The sequence below is a fragment of the Xenopus tropicalis genome, chromosome 9, assembly GCF_000004195.4.
Source record: "Xenopus tropicalis strain Nigerian chromosome 9, UCB_Xtro_10.0, whole genome shotgun sequence".
In the NCBI taxonomy this organism is placed as follows: domain Eukaryota; kingdom Metazoa; phylum Chordata; class Amphibia; order Anura; family Pipidae; genus Xenopus; species Xenopus tropicalis.
In genome coordinates this window covers 27,150,652-27,170,372 of record NC_030685.2, presented here as the reverse complement: position 1 = coordinate 27,170,372, position 19,721 = coordinate 27,150,652, and the positions used below count along the sequence as shown (strand labels likewise).

General features: G+C 41.2%; 1 protein-coding gene across 1 annotated transcript in view; it reads right to left on the bottom strand.

Annotated features, from left to right (window-relative positions):
* The window catches only part of fam20c (family with sequence similarity 20 member C), a 113,071-nt gene extending 110,024 nt beyond the window's left edge, over positions 1 to 3,047 (bottom strand). Inside the window, exon 1 of the mRNA XM_002931944.5 lies at positions 1,708 to 3,047. Within this exon, the coding sequence (XP_002931990.1) occupies positions 1,708 to 2,270 (563 nt within the window). The 5' untranslated portion in view covers positions 2,271 to 3,047. The remainder of the gene's footprint in view (positions 1 to 1,707) is intronic.
* Between the last annotated feature and the right edge of the window lie 16,674 nt (positions 3,048 to 19,721).

The window sequence follows — 19,721 nt, the reverse complement described above, 5'->3', positions numbered from 1 at the left end:
AAACTATTTGTAATGGTGATGCATTAATGGTCTTTGTGTTCATAAATAGCCTGTACTATAATATATGATATCAGGTGACTTTTATTTAGAAGTGGAGATGCTTGGCTTGTTTTCTCATTTGGTACCTTGTGACACACCCCATTATCTCTCTCTGCCCCGGGGCAATGGGACTTTCAATTCAGCCTCTGCCAGATAAAGACTTCATTACACAAAGCTCCCCAATCTCTTTTTGGCGTTGACAGATGCATTCTGGGTAATGGCGAAACAGGTGAACATTCCAAGTGGGTGAATCTATTCTAAACAAGCATGCTTTTTATCCAGCATTTCCCCAGCACAGACTTTGTAATGCTGTAATAATGCAGCAGCGATATAAAGCCATTTAATATTATTAATTGCAATATATCGAAGCCTTGGACATCTTGTTACATTGTTTCCTTGGGCCTAGCTGATCTAATGGGGAAAATAACATTGATAGCATCAGATTTATATATATTATACTTGATTACTCCATTTACCTGCCATCTGTTATTACTTGTGCTTTATGATAAGTAGAAGTGTATTATAAAATATAACCCACTAATATGACCTATACAGGTATATTCTACCTTAAGTTCCCTCTATAATATAGGAAATGGCTTTTGTTTATTGAAAAGGGGGCACCCTGCATGCAAGATATATTTACTGCCTTAATTAAGTCTTTAATCCTGCAATTATCTAGCGTCTCCAAAAGACAAGAACAATGCAGCTGTTCTGGGCAACACAATGTCACTGAGCATGAAAGAGGGTGCTGTTGTATTATATTAAGTCCGGCTCCCCCCATTTGCCTTACAATGACATACAACCTTTTCTTTTCTTTATTTTAGCAAAGAGTACTTGACAATTAAACCGATACAGGTTAGACTTGTACTTATTCTAAGTGTAAAACCTGGGACAAACAGATGGTCCCAGGTATATGTTTTCTAGTTATTTCCATTATATTGCTTCTGGCCCAGCAGGTATACTTGTCTGTATATTATATGTATAAGGGGGTGAAAGTACACTATCTATCTATCTGGTTTCTATATATACACTAGATAAATGTACACCTACAAACAATAAAGAATTTGTTTAAAGTTTATATACATTTATATATAATTTACACCATTAATGGTCATTTTGTTGAAATAGCAGCCCAGGTATCCCCCCTTTTTCTTAGGGAATGGGGGGAATTAGTAAGAAATATTAACTCCCCTGTGGGGTTTAGGATAAGGAAAGAGTCTATGCAAATACATGCATGTATGCTCTTTTTGTTTGCTCAAATAAAGTGCAAGGGTTTGAAACCTGCAGGCTGTGCAGTCAATTCTGACAAGCCTGCCAACCCAGCCTAGTGAGAATGAGGCAGGTAAGGAATGCCCACTCGTGATATAGAGCAATTAAATTATCTTGGAAACCCAGAATGAATGAAAATGAGATTGTAAGTGCACGGTCCTATACCCCCTGTTTATATGGACACAGCTCATATGGCTAAATCCAACTTAGGGGCCTGCTGCTCTTATTAAACTACAGCACTCCCTGCTGGGACTTGTAGTCCTGCAATAGCTGGGATTCCCAGAGGCAATGAGGGAATACAGTAAACAATACATAGGTATAGAAGTGTACAGTATAATACAGGTAAAGAACCGCAGGGTTCGATTTTAAAATAAATAAATTTTTTTTTAAATGACCTACCAGTCCTGGGACTCAGCAGCTTTGGGGTTAAACCTAATATCACTGTTGACATTAAATAAGACATCATCCTCTGTGAGTGGGGGGACTGAGCTTTTGTACAGGGGGTGCTGGAAGAGGGCTGCCAGCCTGGAGTGCCCAGTGCCAACATGGGCTTTGTTTATACTCCTTTCCTGGATCAGCTGCTTATCAGCAATGTCTCTGGGGCCCTCCTGCTGCTCCAGCTTTCTGAACGATTCATTTTTGTCCACTGTGCCACTCAGCTTCTCTAATGAATGGGAGGTGAGGTTGGAGCTGGGGTCGCTGCTGAAGTCCTGTAAGATCCTCAGGGTGTGCTTGTTGGGCCAGCCCGGCTCCCCTGTGTTCTTGGGTCGAACCTTACCCCATCCCTGCTGGTGGGACTCCTCATTGTGATTCTGAGAGCAGGCGCACCCCATCTCCCCATCACTCCTTACTGATCTCCTCTCCAGCTTTGGCAAGAGATCTATCATGATATGCAGGGTGCAGGCCACCAGGAACACCATCAGGATCAGCACCCTGAACTTCCGAACCAGAATCATCTTCATTTTCCCCTTCTATGAATACAGAATCCACCCCCCCACCCCCAACAACCAGGTCCAAAACCAAAGGCGGCGCAGGTAGACGGAGTAACCCCCGGCGACAAGCTCTAAAGGAGAATGCGTTCTTTATAAATAGTCTCCATTTGCCTTGTTGGTTCTAAAGATGGTATCGCAATCAAGTCCGCAGGCAAAGGGAATATTAAAAGTTAAAAAGGAATGGATAATACAAAATGAAGAAGAGAATTAGCAGAAGTGAAATGAGAAAGAGAAGAATCCGAAACGTTGGAATGAGCTGGGCATAGAGCTGCTGGGCATCCCCACTGAAGTGACCCCCGGCTTCAGCTGCAGGGCTGCCTCTGCACAGAGCTGGGAATCATTGGGTTGGGACGGTTCTTCTGTAATGTATCCAGAAATCCTCATTCAGAGAGAGGGAGAGGGCAGTCACACAGGAGAGGATAGGAGACATAGGAGCAGCCCCGGCTTGGCACTCAGCATGGCTGGAAAACAAGCTGCTGAAACAGTGCAACACACACAGGGAAGAGATTAGAGCAGATCTGGGGGGGTGCTTGTGTTGCTGGCATTCATGGGTCTCCTTGATTCCTATCAAGCCTGGGCACTTACAGTGGGGAGGGCCGGGGAGCAAGAAGAGCGGATAGCGAGCAGGCAGAAGGGAAGGTCTTTGGCAGGTGCAGAGTGAAATCCCCCTGTTCTGTTCAAAAAGCATCAGTCTGCCCCTACTCGCAGCGCAGCAACTCCAGCCTCCTGTGGGTGTGTTAAATATTATGTGCAAGCGCTGGAACCTGCCTCCCCCACACGTCACACACAAGGAGATTGGCTATAGGAAGGCTACAGCGATAGGAACAGGACAAACCTCAAGCTAAAAGTAAAATCCTGGGGCTTTTTTTCTCTCTCTCTCTGTCTGTCTGCAGCTCCGGCAAAGGCAAGGAGAGGGCGGCAGCTTCTCAGGGATCTATACAAATCATTCCTGCAACAATTCTACTGTATGTCTCATAGCCACATAGCAGGGATACCATCATCATCATCATGGTGCAGGCAGGGATAGGGTGGCACTCAAGGCAAAGCTGTGTATATAGAAAGATTTATTGCTTTCCTCACTCCTGATAAGCAAACTAAAAAGCAGCTGTTCCTGGGTTGTGTTCACTCTTTGCTGGAATTATGAGCACCATTAGGTTAATATCTCCCCTGCCCTGCCCTGAGCATGAACAAATAAGGGGAGGCTGCACATTGGGATTTAACTGTGAATGCTTGCTGCTTTGCTTCTGGAATATTGGGGGGGACTTCCGGGGACCATTCCCATTGAGGCCACTGTAAAGATAATATAATAATATTAATAATAATATTATCAATAATAATATTATTCTATATTAAAATGAATTAAAAATTAAAAGTTTATGTAGATAGAAGGTTTGCTAATTTTCGTATCACTATTTCACATATAAAAATGGTTACTTCAAGAGTTTTAAGATTTTAAAGGGTAAGTAACTCCATAAAGATTAGTGAAATGCAGGTTGACCTGCAACTCATGGGTTTACTCTTAGGTTATGCAGTTAGGGTTGAGTTTACCCTGACCCGTTTATCACTAATAAAGATATACTTTCCAGCTGTTTATGTCAAACACATATGATACAATTAATCCTTCTGTGGAACTGCTAAGAGAGGCCTGTGCTCCTTTGCACAAAATTTTTTCAAAATAATGAAAGAAAATTCAGTTTTTAACAATGTTCCAAGATATATTCATTATGAATTCTCAGTGGTTATAGGCTGTCACATGTGGAGGAAAAGGAGTTGAGAAAACACTGATACAGCATGCACTTCTAGTTCTGACTCCTGAAACAATGTAGAAGAATAAAGATGATTACCAGAGCTGGAGGAGAATTCACTGTTGTTACATTATTACAGAAAGTAGTAAACGCTGCTTTTAACTTCAGTTACATTTACCAATAACGTTATTTTTTTGTGGGTTGTGGGTGATTTTGAAAAGTCTTTTTTCATTATCTAAAAGGACAACTTCCTCTTTAAATTCCCAGTTACATTTCCCTTATGTCATATATGCATTTAGTGTTCAGTACAGTGGGGTACAGTTTGGCACCTCATGGCAAAGGGACCCCAAGAAATTGGAAAGTGAGATTTTTTTTTTCACTGGGCCCTTGGAAGGAGGGCTCTGCTAACATGTGTGGGGACCCATGATTACTTAAGAGCGCAGGACATCCACCCAACCTCAGACAGAAAGAAAAATAATCTACCCTGCTGATTCCTCATGGCACTTCCCAGTGATAGTACCTTCTATTACCAATTATGGTACTTCCTAATGATAGCATTTCCCAGTGATTTTGCTTCCCACTAATGGTACTTCCCATCTTAATGATGGCATTTCCCAGTGATGGCACTTCCCGAGGATGGTACTTCCGAATGATGTTACTTCCCAATAATGGTACTTCCCAGTGATGGTACTTCCTGGTAATTGCAGTTTCCAGAAAGGGTACATCTCAGTGATGGTACTTCCCAATGATGGTACATCCAAATGATGGTACTTCCCAATGATGGTACAGGTATGGGACCTGTTCTCCAGAATGCTCAGGACTGAGGGTATTCTGGTTAAGGGGTCTTCCCGTAATTTGGATCTCCATACCTTAAGTCTACTAAAAAAAAATGGAGTCTATGGGAGACGGGCTTTCCATAATTCGGAACTTTCTGGATAACGGGTTTCCGGATAAGGGATCCCATACCTGTACTTTCCAGTGGTGGCTAGTGAGTAAATTGATGGCTGATACAATTTACAGCAATAAAAACAAACTTTGGTATAAACATCAGGTAGATACAACTTCAAAATGACTAACATACTCGTAAATACACCAGAATTAGAGGAGATATATATTATAAATGAAAAAAAACTCCAACCTTAAATGCAATTCTGAATAATATATAGTGTTAGTTTCACTTTGGGATAAAAACTAATACTATTTGTAAAAACTGCCCCTTTATTGGAGCTCCCTATAGATCCTCTCAGGTCCCTGTCCATGTTTCAAATGAGGGGTGGGTGTGTCCCAACAGTCCCTGCCAGAAGCACAGGAGGAGGGGGAGAGCCAATCACAGCCTTGCACATACACAAGCAAAGACAGGCTTTAGTTTCCTATCAGGTCAGTCTAGCTGCTGATTGGTTCATATCCTACAGTGTGCTGAGTGCTGTCAGCCCCCCCTACACAGCCTGGCAAAGGAGGCAGCAGGGAGTGGAACAGTTGGGCAGGACCAGTGGGATTTTGGGGAAAAATGTTCAATAAATCAGCCCAAAACATTACTTTTTAAAGCACATTCCTCCTATATTTAGAGTACAATTCATTGGCACAATATAATTTTTCACACAATATGTCCCCTTTAAATTTTCAAAACAAACCAATTTATCAAGATCGCTCACTAATTTTTCACCAAAAGTACTTTTTTCATGTCCAGGCTGCCCACCACTATTTTAAAGGTGCCACGGCCATTAGCATCTCATTATCTGCCTTATATGCCCTATGCTAATGTACCACATGTCATTGATTTATGGTGTTAATTCAACAGCCTTATTAACCATTAAAATTCTACGGGGGGGGGGGGCGCTTATATACTACCATAGCTATCGCTGACAATACTTTCCTATCTCTGTATAATTTTAGCTATAAGCAGTGTATTTCCACCTGCGATATTAAAGTGTAATATGCTCACAATAGCGTACTTACAATATTCAGTATGTATACAGTGTGGCATGAAAATATGCCTGATTGATGCTGACTTTGGTGTAGCTGTAGGAGCTGGATTTTTGCATCATAGTAAATATGTCTGTAGGGACCCCAAAGAATTGGGCCCCTTCAGGATGAGTTCCCCTTTAGACAGGCACCATGAGGGTGGCCTTATGTGATTTGGACACCTAAAGGGGGTCCTAGCTGTTTATGTGTGAAAAGGGAGTTTCCCTGTTGTTCAGCAGCAACCACTAGGTGGCAGTGTGCTGCAATATAAAAAGGGATGACACCCTTTTTGTGAAGGTCTTTCTGCCTGGACCCCCTCTGTAAGGAGGTGAACAACAGGCTAGTGTTCTTGTACAGGAGGTACTGTAATAGGTCACTCTAGGAGTGACAGGCAGGCTAGAGAGAACGGGCAGAGAAAGCCACAACAGGAGAGAGAGGGGTTAAGACCCCCCAGCATTCATGGCCGGAGTTCAGGGCCTGTAGTGTGTAGTAAGAAGAGCCATTGATTTAGTTCTGTGTGCCCTGCACCCCTCTTGGACAGATGAAACCTTTTGCAAATTGGCCCTGTACTGGAAGGCTGAGGATTCTGCCAAAAGCCAGAGGGGCTGCAGTAAGAGGCCATAGACAGCCCAGGCTGCTGGAAGGTAGAGCTGCAGGTTTACTATGAGCAGAATGCTTGCAGCTATGACTTACGCCTTATGCTTAATAAGACACACAGCCCATTTAATGTTTCTGACTTCAGAGGTTCAGCATGAATAGCTTAACCCTGCACAGTTCAAGGGCGCAGTCATGCAATGCCTTTAATATACTATGCACCCTTCAAGGCAGAGCACTCTTGCAGGGCTCATTTATAGAAGTCTCTGATTTCCGGAGCTGTGATCTACAGTAAACTAGCACCCTTAATGACTGTGCATTGCTCAGACCCATGTGCTTTGCTATTGGCTTATTCACACTGACGTGTTCCACGGACACCTTACCCTTGTGAGTTAGTTGGTATTTCTCATAGTGAGAGATTGGAAGTGTGACCCGGAGCAGGACAATATGGTTGCAGATAATACAGGCAAGAGCTGCAATAGCTGTACCATGGTCTCTTATACATGGCTGCTTGCATCTGTAGGAATGGGGTCCTTAGGCTTCTGCGTGGTTAATTGCATGAAACGCAATTCTCTCTATCTCTGTCTATAGGTATGCTACTGTGGGGCAATGCAAGACAGAAAGGATGCAATCTGACAGAGGCACATAATCAGAATTCAGTAGACATCAGGGTGCATGCAGTTTTTAAATATACAGGTTTGTGCAGCGACATCTAATTTCCCACGTGAGAGGCTGTCTCTGGCACAAATGCCAATACACAGTACAGGAGGCAGCTCTGAAGCACTGGCAGTAGTAATAGTAATCCATAATTCTGCATCTGGGCTTAAAGACATAATTTAGGGTTGCATTCTTTTTTTGATTAAAATAAAAAACCTCTACAATTTCAATGACTTCTGAAAGGAAGGTTTCTGAGAGATGTCAAGTACATTTTATGCTAGAATTAAGTTTATACAGTTGCCCTAGAAATATAAGTGGTCTGCTTTCTCTTGATACACATACAGAGGGGATAGATAGATAGATAGATAGATAGATAGATAGATAGATAGATGGATAGACAAATTGATAGATATAGATTGAAAGAGATAATAGAAATACATAGAAAAAGATAGACAGATGGATGGACGGACGGATGGCTAGACTAATAGACAGATAATTAAGATGATAGATAATAGATAAATAGATAGATGGGTAGATATAGATAAGAGATATTAGCAATAATAGAGGTACAGAGAAATAATAGATGGACAGATGGATAAACTGGGATAGAAAGATAAATAAATAAATAAAAAAAGGCAGAGATTGACAGTCAGACAGGCAGAGATATATAGACAGATAAAAGATGATAGGTAGATAGATAGATAGATAGATAGATAGATAGATAGATAGATAGATAGATAGATAGGGAGAGAGAGAGAGATTTGAGATAATAGAAATAGAGATGAAAATAACGATAGAGAGATAATGGATGGATAGATAGAGATAGACAGACACATATATAGACAGATACATAGTTAGACATAGATAGACAGACACACACAGATTGATGAAGAGAGACAGATACATAGATAGATAGATAGATAGATAGATAGATAGATAGATAGATAGATAGATACTGTAGATAGATAGAAAGATAGATAGATAGATAGATAGATAGATAGATAGATAGATAGATAGATATGTTAAATAGACAGATGATGCCAATAATAAGTCACCTGCCTTTGTGACTAAGGACATAAATGTCGTTAGAAAGCAGTAAATAAATGATACACTGTGAGTCAACTACAAGCACATCTTATCCTCTATAATACGTACTGTATGTATGTGTTAATAGCAATGCCAATGACTTGTGCCCACATACTGTAGGTGACAGATGGTGGGAGGTGTTGAGGGTGCCACAGGGAAACAAAGCACATACTCATCACATCCTTAGGACCTCGCACTCCATATTACGTGTTACAAATCACATCACTCGTGTTGTTTATTAAGGAGATGTAAAACAGCTTGAAGAGTCATCTTGAATGGTGTGTGACTCTCCACCAATCACTGTCAGAGTTTAGGCAAATCACATAGCAACCCTTGGGTCTGGCTTGGCTGTGCAGTACCAAATATAGCCCTCGACTTGCATGGATCAGCCTTGGCTCCTTCCAGCTGTTCTTTTAATGATTAATATTTACTCATACAGTGTCAACTAAGTGATGTGTAAATTATAACTGTCATAAACACATACACATATTGCTCAGATTAGTACTGATTCTGGCTGACAGCATGTTCCATGTGGTGACACGTAGTACATTGACATCTGGTTTAAATGATATATGATAATTAAATGTAGGAACAGAACTGTCCTTTTTTTTTGCTTAAATATCTCTCTCAGGGTGTATCATCATCAACCCGCCCACCATGGCCCCCCAAAAAAGTATGAGAAGATACTTAGGATTGATCCTCTCTGGTATAGTATAATACCTTGCATAGGGCATATGTACCTAGCATACACCATATCTCTTGTATCTAAATACAGAGGTTCCAAAGGCTTCATCATTTTCATTCTGGATCCTATGCACCTGTCCCCAAACCCCATGTCACATAGAGTTTGGGGACAGGGGGACAGGTGCACAGGAGCCAGAACAAAAAGGATGAAACCTCTGTATTTAGGGTTGCCATCTTTTTTCCCCCCATAATACTGGCCTTCGTGTCAGACCATGTCATCATTTAGGGCCTGAGCTATGATTTAAGGGGTAGGCAAATGGGGGGACAGGACAGGGAAAGGGTAATTGTAACTAATAAATGGGCAGAGAAATGGGTGATATGTGGGCCTGTAATTACAGTATATAGGTTGATCAGCAGCAGAGAAGGTGAGAATAGGGGAGATTTATAGGGTATTACAAATTTACCAGCAAGTAAGTAACCAGCTAGGCAGGTGGCTATTCTCCCCGTGCGTGATAATAAATGAATGTTGATTGGGGCCCTCTTGGCCATCAGCGCAAGCTCTGCACAGTACTTTAGTTTGTGGGTGTTGACTATGAGTCTGAATACTGATGGATGCTGTTCTGATGAATGGACTATATCTATACTTGCATAATTTGAACATTTAAGGGCTCATTTATGAAGGGGCAGATAAGGACAGAGTTATGAACCCACACTATACGGCCAAAAGTATGTGTACACCTGCAACATTTTCATTCTAAAATCAAATAAGATCAATATGAAATTGGCCATCTCCTTGCTGCTATAACAGCCTTTACCCTCTACAGTTCCGGCAAAGCTTTCCACTGGATGTTGGAACATTGTTGGTGGGATTTGCTTCCATTCATACATGGACGCTGATGTTTTGATCAGACATGTCTTACAACATCAGTGATCCCCAACCAGTGACTCGGGGGCAACATGTTGCTCCCCAACCCCTTCGATGTTGCTCTCAGTGTCCCTAAACCAGGTAGTTATTTTTGAATTCTTGACTTGGGGGCAAGTTTTGGTTGAATAAAAACAAGATTTACTACCAAATAAAGCCCCCTGTAAGCTGATAGTGTGCATAGAGGCTGCCTAATAGCCAATCTTATCCCTTATTTGGCATCTCCATGAACTTTTATGATGCTTGTGTTGCTCTCCAAGTCTTTTTATATTTGACTGTGGCTCACAAGTAAGAAAGGTTGGGGATCCCTGATCAGCATCATTCCTATTCACCCCACAGGTATACATTACAGTTTGGTTGAGGTTAGGCCTCTGTTCAGGCCACTTCCATTTCAGCAAACCCCATAGGCATGTACAAGCATTATATCTACCATCTTTTCTCATAGGGAGTGTGACACTGACCTTCATTTTTTCTACTTTCCCCCTAATATTTTTGCATCTATGGCTAAAGAACAGGTCGATGGGGCCTTGGCATGTGAGCGAGGCCTGATTAGCAGGTGGATGCCAGTGACAGCACTTCAGACATCAGAGTACATGAAATAAAATACAACATTTTCTTTGGCATTTTAAAAGCAGCCTACTTGGGCTTCAGCTCCTGGGTTACGAAACTGGATTCCCTTCTGTAATTTATTAGCGGGCTTAGCTGGCTACGATATTGAGCCTGATATGAATAAAGTGTTTTGTCAGACGTTTTAGTGCACCGCATGAATCAAGTTGCGCTCCCTCTGCCGGTGTTTTTTTCCTTTCTTCCAAATACGCTGCATATGTCAAAAAGGCAAATGTTCCACCGGTGCCATGAAAAGCCTGAGTTATGGGAAGACATTACAGAAAGATGCACAATGGTGCAAGGGTTATTTTTATACCATATTAATCACATGTTTCTTACATGCAGGTCTATACTGGGCATCAAAATAGGCCCTGGCATTCCAAGTACACAAAGGCCCAAACAGCCCCCCAGCAGCCCAATAAATTGTGACTGTCTATGGCATCTTACAGTGGCCCCTCTGGCATTTGCCTGAACCCAGTTCAGAACTGCTCACATGTACAAAGTTCTACAGAACTCTCACATACAAACCCTGGAATGTGCATCTGCTAAAGCATTAAAACCCATATACAGGTATGGGATCCCTTATCTGGAAACCCGTTATCCAGAAAGTTCTGAATTTACGGAAAGGCTGTCTCCTATAGACTCCAATATAAGCAAATAATTCTAATTTTTAAAAATGATTTCCTTTTTCTCTGTAATTATAAAACAGTACCTTGTACTTGATCCCAACTAAGATATAATTAATTCTTATTGGAGGCAACACAATCCTATTGAGTTTATTCAATATTTGAATGCATATTAGCAGACTTAAGTTATGGACAGATCCAAATTACAGAAAGATCCCTTATCCGGAAAACCCCAGGTCCCGAGCATTCTGGATAACAGGTCCCATACCTGTATTGCATTTTTTTCCATTACCAAAATACACAGTGGAACGCCACAGAGCAAAAACACATATACTGATGTTGGTTATAATCAGGCAGAACAAAATGTAATCAGTTTGCTTAATAAGTTTTGGTGCACCCAGCTTGCAGTAAATGCTAAATATTATGTGGTGAACGTATAATCATATTTTTGCTTTGTTACCATAGCATGGTAGTCTCTAGATTTTTCAGTTCAAACCCCCTTGCAGGTCCAACCTTTTATCGGGTTCCCTCTCAGCTCTTAACGATGTAGGAAAAAACATGGAATACCAGTAATTTGATGAAATATTTAGGACATAAGATAGGTTTTCACCCTTAATCGTACCCTAATTAACCTTCAAGCTGTGTTTCTGGCATATCTAAGGAAGAAAAAACACATTCTCTCTAAATCTTACTCCTTTCTACTTTATAGTGGGTTTAGCCCTACACTATGGGAAAAACTGCCCTAACACAGGACTGGACTGAGATTCAAAATAGGCCCTGGCATTTAAAGTACAGAGATGCCCAAACAGCCCCCACCAATAAATAGAGACTGTCTATGGCATTTTATAGCATCCCATCTGGCAATTGCCAGAATCCACAGATTGCCAGGCCTGCCCTAAAATCTACAAGTTACTGGCCAGCAGATTTGTTATTCAGCCAATTCATTTCCTACAACACATAAGACAGAGGTATTTTACTTGGAGATAGCTCTGTATATATCCTGCCAGCTGCAAAAGTGATTTGACTTAACTTTTAGGATGATGTAGAGAGTAATATTCTGTGGCAATTTGCATTTGGTCTTCATTTTTTATTACTTTTGTTTTTTTTAATTATTTCACTTTTTGTTCAGCAACTCTTCAGTTTGGAATGCCAGCAGCTATCGGGTTGCTAGCGTTCCAGTTACCTTAGCAACCAGGGTGTGGTTGGAGCGAGAGACAGGAATATGAAGAGAATAGTAAGATAAGTAAGGAAAAGTAACAATAAAATTGTAGCTGTGCAGAGCAAAGTGTTTTTGAATGCTGGAAAGAGTCAGAAGAAGAAGGAAAATAATTAATAAACTATAAAAAAAAAATTGTCTTATTAAAAAGTTGTTTAGAACTGACCATTTAATAACATATTAAACATTAATTTAAAAGTAAACCACCCCCTTAAAAGAACAATGTGAGCAAGTTTACACAAACTTATTTTGAATATTTACATTTCCTTTCATGAATGTACAATGGAACGGTGCTTTTGTTGTGTTTCAGTTGGAGATCTGCTTTAAGTGATCCCCATTTGAAGATAAAAATAAAAAATATATATAAAGACCAATTGCAAGGTTGCTAGAAATAGAACATTCTACAACATATTAAGAGTTAATGTTAAGGGTAACCCTTCAGAAACTGCCCCTAAGTCCCAAGTGTGTACATTACAAACTAATGGTTAAGTGATGTGTTCGAACACATTTAAACTGGAGTTTAGTCATGATCCTGGACCCTCCAAAACTGCATCACCACAGCAGGGGTTAAATAATCCTCTGCGTCTCTACTGAAAATATATAAGGGGGAATTCCAAATTGTAATATTCTCCCTATACATGGCTTGATAGGATGTTCATGCTCCTCACCTCATGTGAGCATAGTATTCTATATGGCAGGAAGGCAAGGCTAATTTCAGCCGGCACAGATTCCCTGAAGCCGCGGTTAAAACATTAAAAATAACACAGTGTGGAAACTCTGTAAGATGCCTGAAAATTCAGCAGTCGCCTCCCTCAAGTTTCCTATAAACAGCACCCACCAGAAACCAGTTCCTTTTCCAGGCCCACACGCTCATAAATGAAAGCCATCTGCCTCAAATACGCAGTTGTAGCCCTTCTCTATACAGAACTCTCAATGTGCTTATTTGACTCATACCCTCATATTATAAGGGGTGATAAACATGGATAAACTATGAAATGCTCTGCTGTGTGGGGAATCCTGGGAATGATGCTGTGCTTTGCTCTTTTACAGGATATGTATCTGCTCTGCAGGTTAATGTAGCCATAAAGGCTCAGGAGAAATGGCCTAGAGTAGGGCTGTTCAACTAGGGGTCCTTCAAAGGTATTGTATAGTCCTCAGCATGTCCAGGAGCTCCATTAATCTCTTTGTATTACATTCATTAGTTTATAATAATCTGACCCTCCTAACATGTAAAATATTGCATTATTGGCCCACAGCATGATGACTGGCCTAGAGGGTCTGACATTAGTATCTCCAGCTAAAGACCCTAGATTTATTACCAGTAACTGAGGACAAATCATTGGGGTTGCCTTCTTCCTTACCAAATAATACTGGCCATGAGATAGGGCAGGGAGGTGGGTCATTTAGGGGCGGTGTTATGATGCAAAATGGGTGGGGTTGTGATACAAAATGGGATGGAGAGGAAGAGGCTGTGTGGGTTGGATTGGGCAAATTCATTGACAGTAGTGATGAGCAAATCTGTCCCGTTTCGTTTTGGCGAAAAATTTGGGAAACGGGGAAAATGTTGTGCGACAATTCTTTTGATGCACGACAAATCTTTTTGACGCGAGAGACAATTCTTTTGATGAGAGACAATTCTTTTTGACGCGAGAGACAATTCTTTTGATGAGAGACAATTCTTTTTGACGCGAGAGACAATTCTTTTTGGCGCAAGACAATTGTTTTGATGTGCGACAATACGTTTGACATGCGAAAATTCTTTTGCTGAGAGAGAAAATTCTTTTTGGTGCGAGACAATTCTTTTGCTAAGAGAGAAAATAGTTCTTGGCGCGAGACAATTCTTTTGACGAGCGCAAAATTATTTTTGACGCAGGCAACATATTTTGGACACGCTGCAAAATTTTCCGCAGCGAATTTTGACACCCGTTTTTTAACCCATAACTAATTGACAGTAAATTTGTAATACTGGCCCTGGCTGATACTACGACCAGGTGGCAGCCCTACATTGAAAAGAGACCTATCTACTGATTGTTTGTAAATATGTTTTACTGCATCAATGTTTATGGCAAATTGAATGCATTTGCTAAATTTAGCATCTGTTTATATTACTATATTGCATAAGTGTTACGTACTCCCTGCACTGGAATAGCATTACCTAGAGGTACACAAATAGTTTTCAGTGCCAGTGGGCTCTGGCTCATTATAGCTTGCCTTGAACAGATCAGATCAGTTGACCCCAGCATTGGACTGTGTGGTCCAGGCTGACCAGAGCTGCCACTTCAGGGGCCCCCACACACCCCTGGGGCTCCCCATCCTAGTCATGAGGTTCTCCACATGCCGACACTGCAACCCCCCCCTTCTTCCCCCCCCTTGCAAACCTTGTATCTTTACCTTGTGCCTGCAATCGGGATTGGGGGGGGGGGGGGAGGGGGTCACGGGTGAGGCAATGTATGGCTCTGTGCAAATAAATAAGCCTTTGCACAAATTTGATATGGGCTACCCATTATTATCTATAGCACCTGTAGAACCAGATTAAAAGCTGGGAACTTTAGTTTAATAACCAGCTGTAGGCCAAGTGTTACTGAGTGGCCTCATGTCAGATATAACTAAACCATTGTATAACAAAATAAGCCTTTAGCAATCAAATATCAGGGCTGGGGAAACCCAGTATTGTGATGACAACAGCTCTAAATGTAGGGCAATTAAATAGGATTAAAAAATTAGGCCATTAAGTTATTAAAGGATCAGTCTTCTCTGACCAGTGCTTTAATGTGAAGGGTGGGGGGCAGCTTACTTCATTCCATGAGAACATAAAAGGCAAAGAAAACAAGGTACATGGGGATATAGGGGAAAAGCATTTGCTCCCTGGTCTCCGAGATCTCACTTAAGTGTGAGTGACTCCTGTTTTGCATTCCTTGCCTAGCCAGCTTATGGATCAGATATCATCAATTCTTTATAAAGGAGCTGTAGGATTCTAGTTTGTACAAAGTAATTAGGAAATCATACTTTCCCACTTAGAAATGCAGGTTCTCTTGCAGTAAAATTACTTAAGGAGCCACTACACCTTCACTTTTGTACTTGTATAACAGATGCCTTAAAGAAAAACTATACCTCCCACAATGTTGGTCTCTATATAAACCAGCTCATGTGTAAAACCCTGCTTCATCTAAATAAACCATTTTCATAAAAATATACTGTTTTAGTAGTATGTGCCATTGGGTAATCCTAAATAGAAAATTTAAGGTCCGCCCCCTGGGATCATATGATTTACAGTACACACATACATGCTAGGCCACCTCAGCCAATCAGTGGCTAGATCTGTCTTTTGCTCCCATACTTCTTCCTGTTATAGTTAAAGTCGCATTATTTCCTGTCAGCTGATCTCTGAGGGAGCACACAGCCGATCACTAAATGGTGGCTCAAGAGAAAGGATGTAAAAGGGCAATATTTACTGATATATATATTCCAGTTTGGGGAGATTCTTTAATAGGTCACTTAACATAATATAAACTATCTGTTGTTCATTTTAGGGCTAAAGTTTTCCTTTAAGAGGTAAATGTATCATTCTGCCTCTTGCTGTTTCCTGCTGGCTGCTGCTTGTTCACCTCTCATTGGTTCCCAAGCATCCCATGACACACTGTGGCATTTCATAGCAGACACAGCGACAGTCCCAGGTGAGTTATATAATTCTTGAGGGGGGGTGGGGTTTGTTACAGTCTCAGCTTGCGAGACTGCAACCCAAATCCAAAGTAATCTTGGCCACTCCTGAACCTCCCTTGATCCTCCTGCTGTGTTTCCTGCTCCACTGCTTCAGGTGATATCGGAGGATGATGATTCTGTACATTTCAATGGAGCAGGTTTTGGGTGCTAATTATTGAAACTGAATGATGGACCCGTTACTGCTGGTTAAATCCAAGTGACTTCTGAAAAGTACAGGTGCATTGACATGTCTAAGGTCAACAGTCTGATGGGGTACAGCCAACCCTGGGAGGTATGTCACAGTGTGGGCCTCTATGGGACAATAGGTTCAATCAGCCTAAAACCATTCCTGCTCACACTCCATTGTTTATTAGTTGTCCAGCCACAACCTTGACCTTCTATAACACTTTTGTCATATCATAATCCCCTGAGGCCAAAGGCATATGCTGCAGTTACAGAATGTTGGTCGCTGAGCTGCTGCCCAGTAATAAGTCTCAGCTACTCTATTGTAGTACACATTTACTGTAAGTACAATAAATGTATTAATACAGATTGACCATCTACTTTAGTGCCCGACTTGCAGTGACCAGAATACAATCAAAGTCAGTACAATTGCACAAAGGAAGGCACCTGTCAATTGAAATTGGGAATGCATAGTTCTGATCCATTTGCCAAGAACCACTCATTTCTTGGCAAGCATCTTGGGACTTGGCTGTCTTGGGTATCTGTGACCTAGCACTGATAAGTTCACAGGATGTTGCCTGTCACTGTAAACAAGCACACAATGTGCAGCAAAGGCTTCCGTACAGCGTGGGGGTCTGTGTTACAGTGCCCTGTGCTGAGACTTTGCTAATGTGTTCCAATCCACAGCCTTGAGAGATGGACTCTCTGTAATGGTGCCATTTATTGAAGATCACTTGGCTTCCACTAATTCCTTCATGTAAATGATTTCCCAGTATTCAACCCCACAGAATGAAACAGGAACCCAAGAGTAAGTCTTAGTCGCTGCCAGACGTTTGTTTTAAAGCTTTATAGACATGCAAATGAACTAAAGAAGAAGTTGAAATGGTCACAGTCTTCTTCATGGTGATAAGCATAGGCGGTATAAAGGCAAACATTTTCTATTGCTGCACAGTAGGAAGTCCTGAAAATGAATGGGAATAAAAATGAAAATTGTAGCATACTTATCATGATTTTCCTTTCCTGGAAAATTCTGTGTCAACACTAACTATGAATATCACAGGCCTGCTGGTCCCATCGGAAGACCCTCCCCAAAGTAAAAGGGATGTGAAATCTGCTGGCACAGAGTTGTCCAAGAAAGAAAATAATATAAAGTATGATACAATTTTCTATTTCCCCCCCCCCCAGCTTAATATCAGTACTTACTAGGACATAGCAAGCTAACACCCCCCAAAATGGAGGGTTACAGTTCCTAACAAGAATACCTGCATTCCAGTATTATACTTTTGTTCTTTGTTCTCCTTTTAAGGAGAACTAAACACTAAAAATGAATATGGCTAGAAATACCATATTTTATATACTATACTTACTGCACCAGCCTAAGGTTTCAGCATATATATAGTAGTATTGATCCAAGTCTTTACAGCTTCAACAGGAGCTCCCTACATTGAATTTGGGTAGAAGTGTCAGTGACATTGCACATGCTCAGTGTGCTCTGGGCAGCTGTTCAAAAGCCAAGCTTAAGGGTTGTTGCAACCTTTCAAGCAGAAAATTAGGTTGGGCAGTAATATAAGCTAATGTTACAGGGCTGATTATTAATGTGATGCTAATTGCACTGGTTTCTAAGCTGCACATGGATGGGAGGGGGGACATTTGGCACAGAGCATGCCATAAGCACAAGGAGGGCACAAGGGCAATCATGTGATATTAGCCATAGCATAACGCTAACTTACCTGACCAGAAATGCACTAGGTGAATAAAATATCCCAAGACCCAAAACCCCAGTCTCTAAGGCACCTTGTTGGCAGAGCTAAAGCTTTCCAAGGGCTAAAAAGAAAGCTTTGTTTCCAGTGGGAGCAGAAGCAGATGGAAAGATGCTGATCTCTTGCTGAACCCCTAGGTGGAGGGGTTGGTGGGATAAGTGTCTTGGGGAACCACACCATTTGGGCCACACCATTGGTCTTACATGACATGGAAGGTCCTACTAATGGGAACATTAGGCCTGATCTATAGCTAGTTAATTCTTATTTGGGGTTGGACAGGGAAAAGTATTTGCAACAACAATAATGGTGTGGTCCCCCAAGGCACTAATCTCACTATGTATTACGGAGCTATTCTAGGTGCAAGTAGACAATGAGTCAGTTTACAGATGACGTATGCTTTTCAGTGCACCATTGGCACAAGGCATCCCATGCACTGGGAAAGGGGATATGGCTCTTTTGTACCCTATCCTGAACTGCACACAGTTGGGACCTATATATTACATGTAGTAACAAAACAATATTCAATGTCAAAAACAAATGACATTTATTGTCAGATTTCCAACCGAGTTCAGGCAATATTCACCCCGAGGACCTGTTGCAGTCACAAGTATATGTTTCCGAACACCTGGCTCTTTTCCTTAGTTTACATTTCCTTATTATTGATGTAATCATTATCCCTACATACGCAGTATTCCATCTCCCTTACATAAATCAAATCCTAGCTGTCACACCTGTATTTGCAAAGCCAGTTGTCACTCTCTTCGCCTGCTAACTAACCCTGTTGGTAATTTCTTGTGCACCTATTTAGTTAGTGCTGATTTGGGGTTGGACACGGAAAGGTAATTACAGCATACTGAGTCTATGTATTGCAGATCTAATCTTGCTGCAGGTAGACAATAAGTCAGTTTACAGATGAAATACACTTTTTTGGTTCACCATTGGCACAAGGCATGGAAATAGCAGTGCATTGGAAGAGGGAACATCTGGTTTTGTACCAGATGCTTTAGTTCTTCCTCTAATTAACCCTCTTAGTAATTTCTTGCACACTTATTTATTTCTGAGTCAGCTAGAGGAATTGTTTACTTTTCCTCTTTTAGTCTGGCTCTGACAGTACAAGGCAGGGATTCCCAACCAGTGGCTTGTGAGCAACATGTTGCTCACCAACCCCTTTAATGTTGCTCCCAGTGGCCTCAAAACAGGTCCTCATTTTTGAATTTCTGACTTGGAGACAAGATATGGAGGCGTAAAGACCATGTGAACTTTCAAACAGAGCCTCCTATAGTCTGTCAGTCTACAGTGGGACATCAAATAACCTAACACAGCCTTTATTGGTCACCCCCTAGGGTATTTTCTTATGCTTGCGTTGCTCTCCAAATGTTGTTCACAGGTAAAAAAAGTTAGTGACCCCTGGTATAAGGGCACTTGGCACCTTGTAATCAGATCCACCATAAAGATAATAAAGCAGAAGGCATCATGTTACTCAAGCTATATTGATGCACAATATAATACAGAGGTGAAAGGATATATTAATGTAGCATTGAAAATAAGTGGTGCTCAGCATGTAAGAAGAGCATATCAGTTTCTGTCCTCCATAACACATGACAGAGAGATCTTAATTGGTTGTAAAGGCAGATACTTAAGAATCAAGCAATTGCCCTCTGTACATTTGATTTCTATGGTA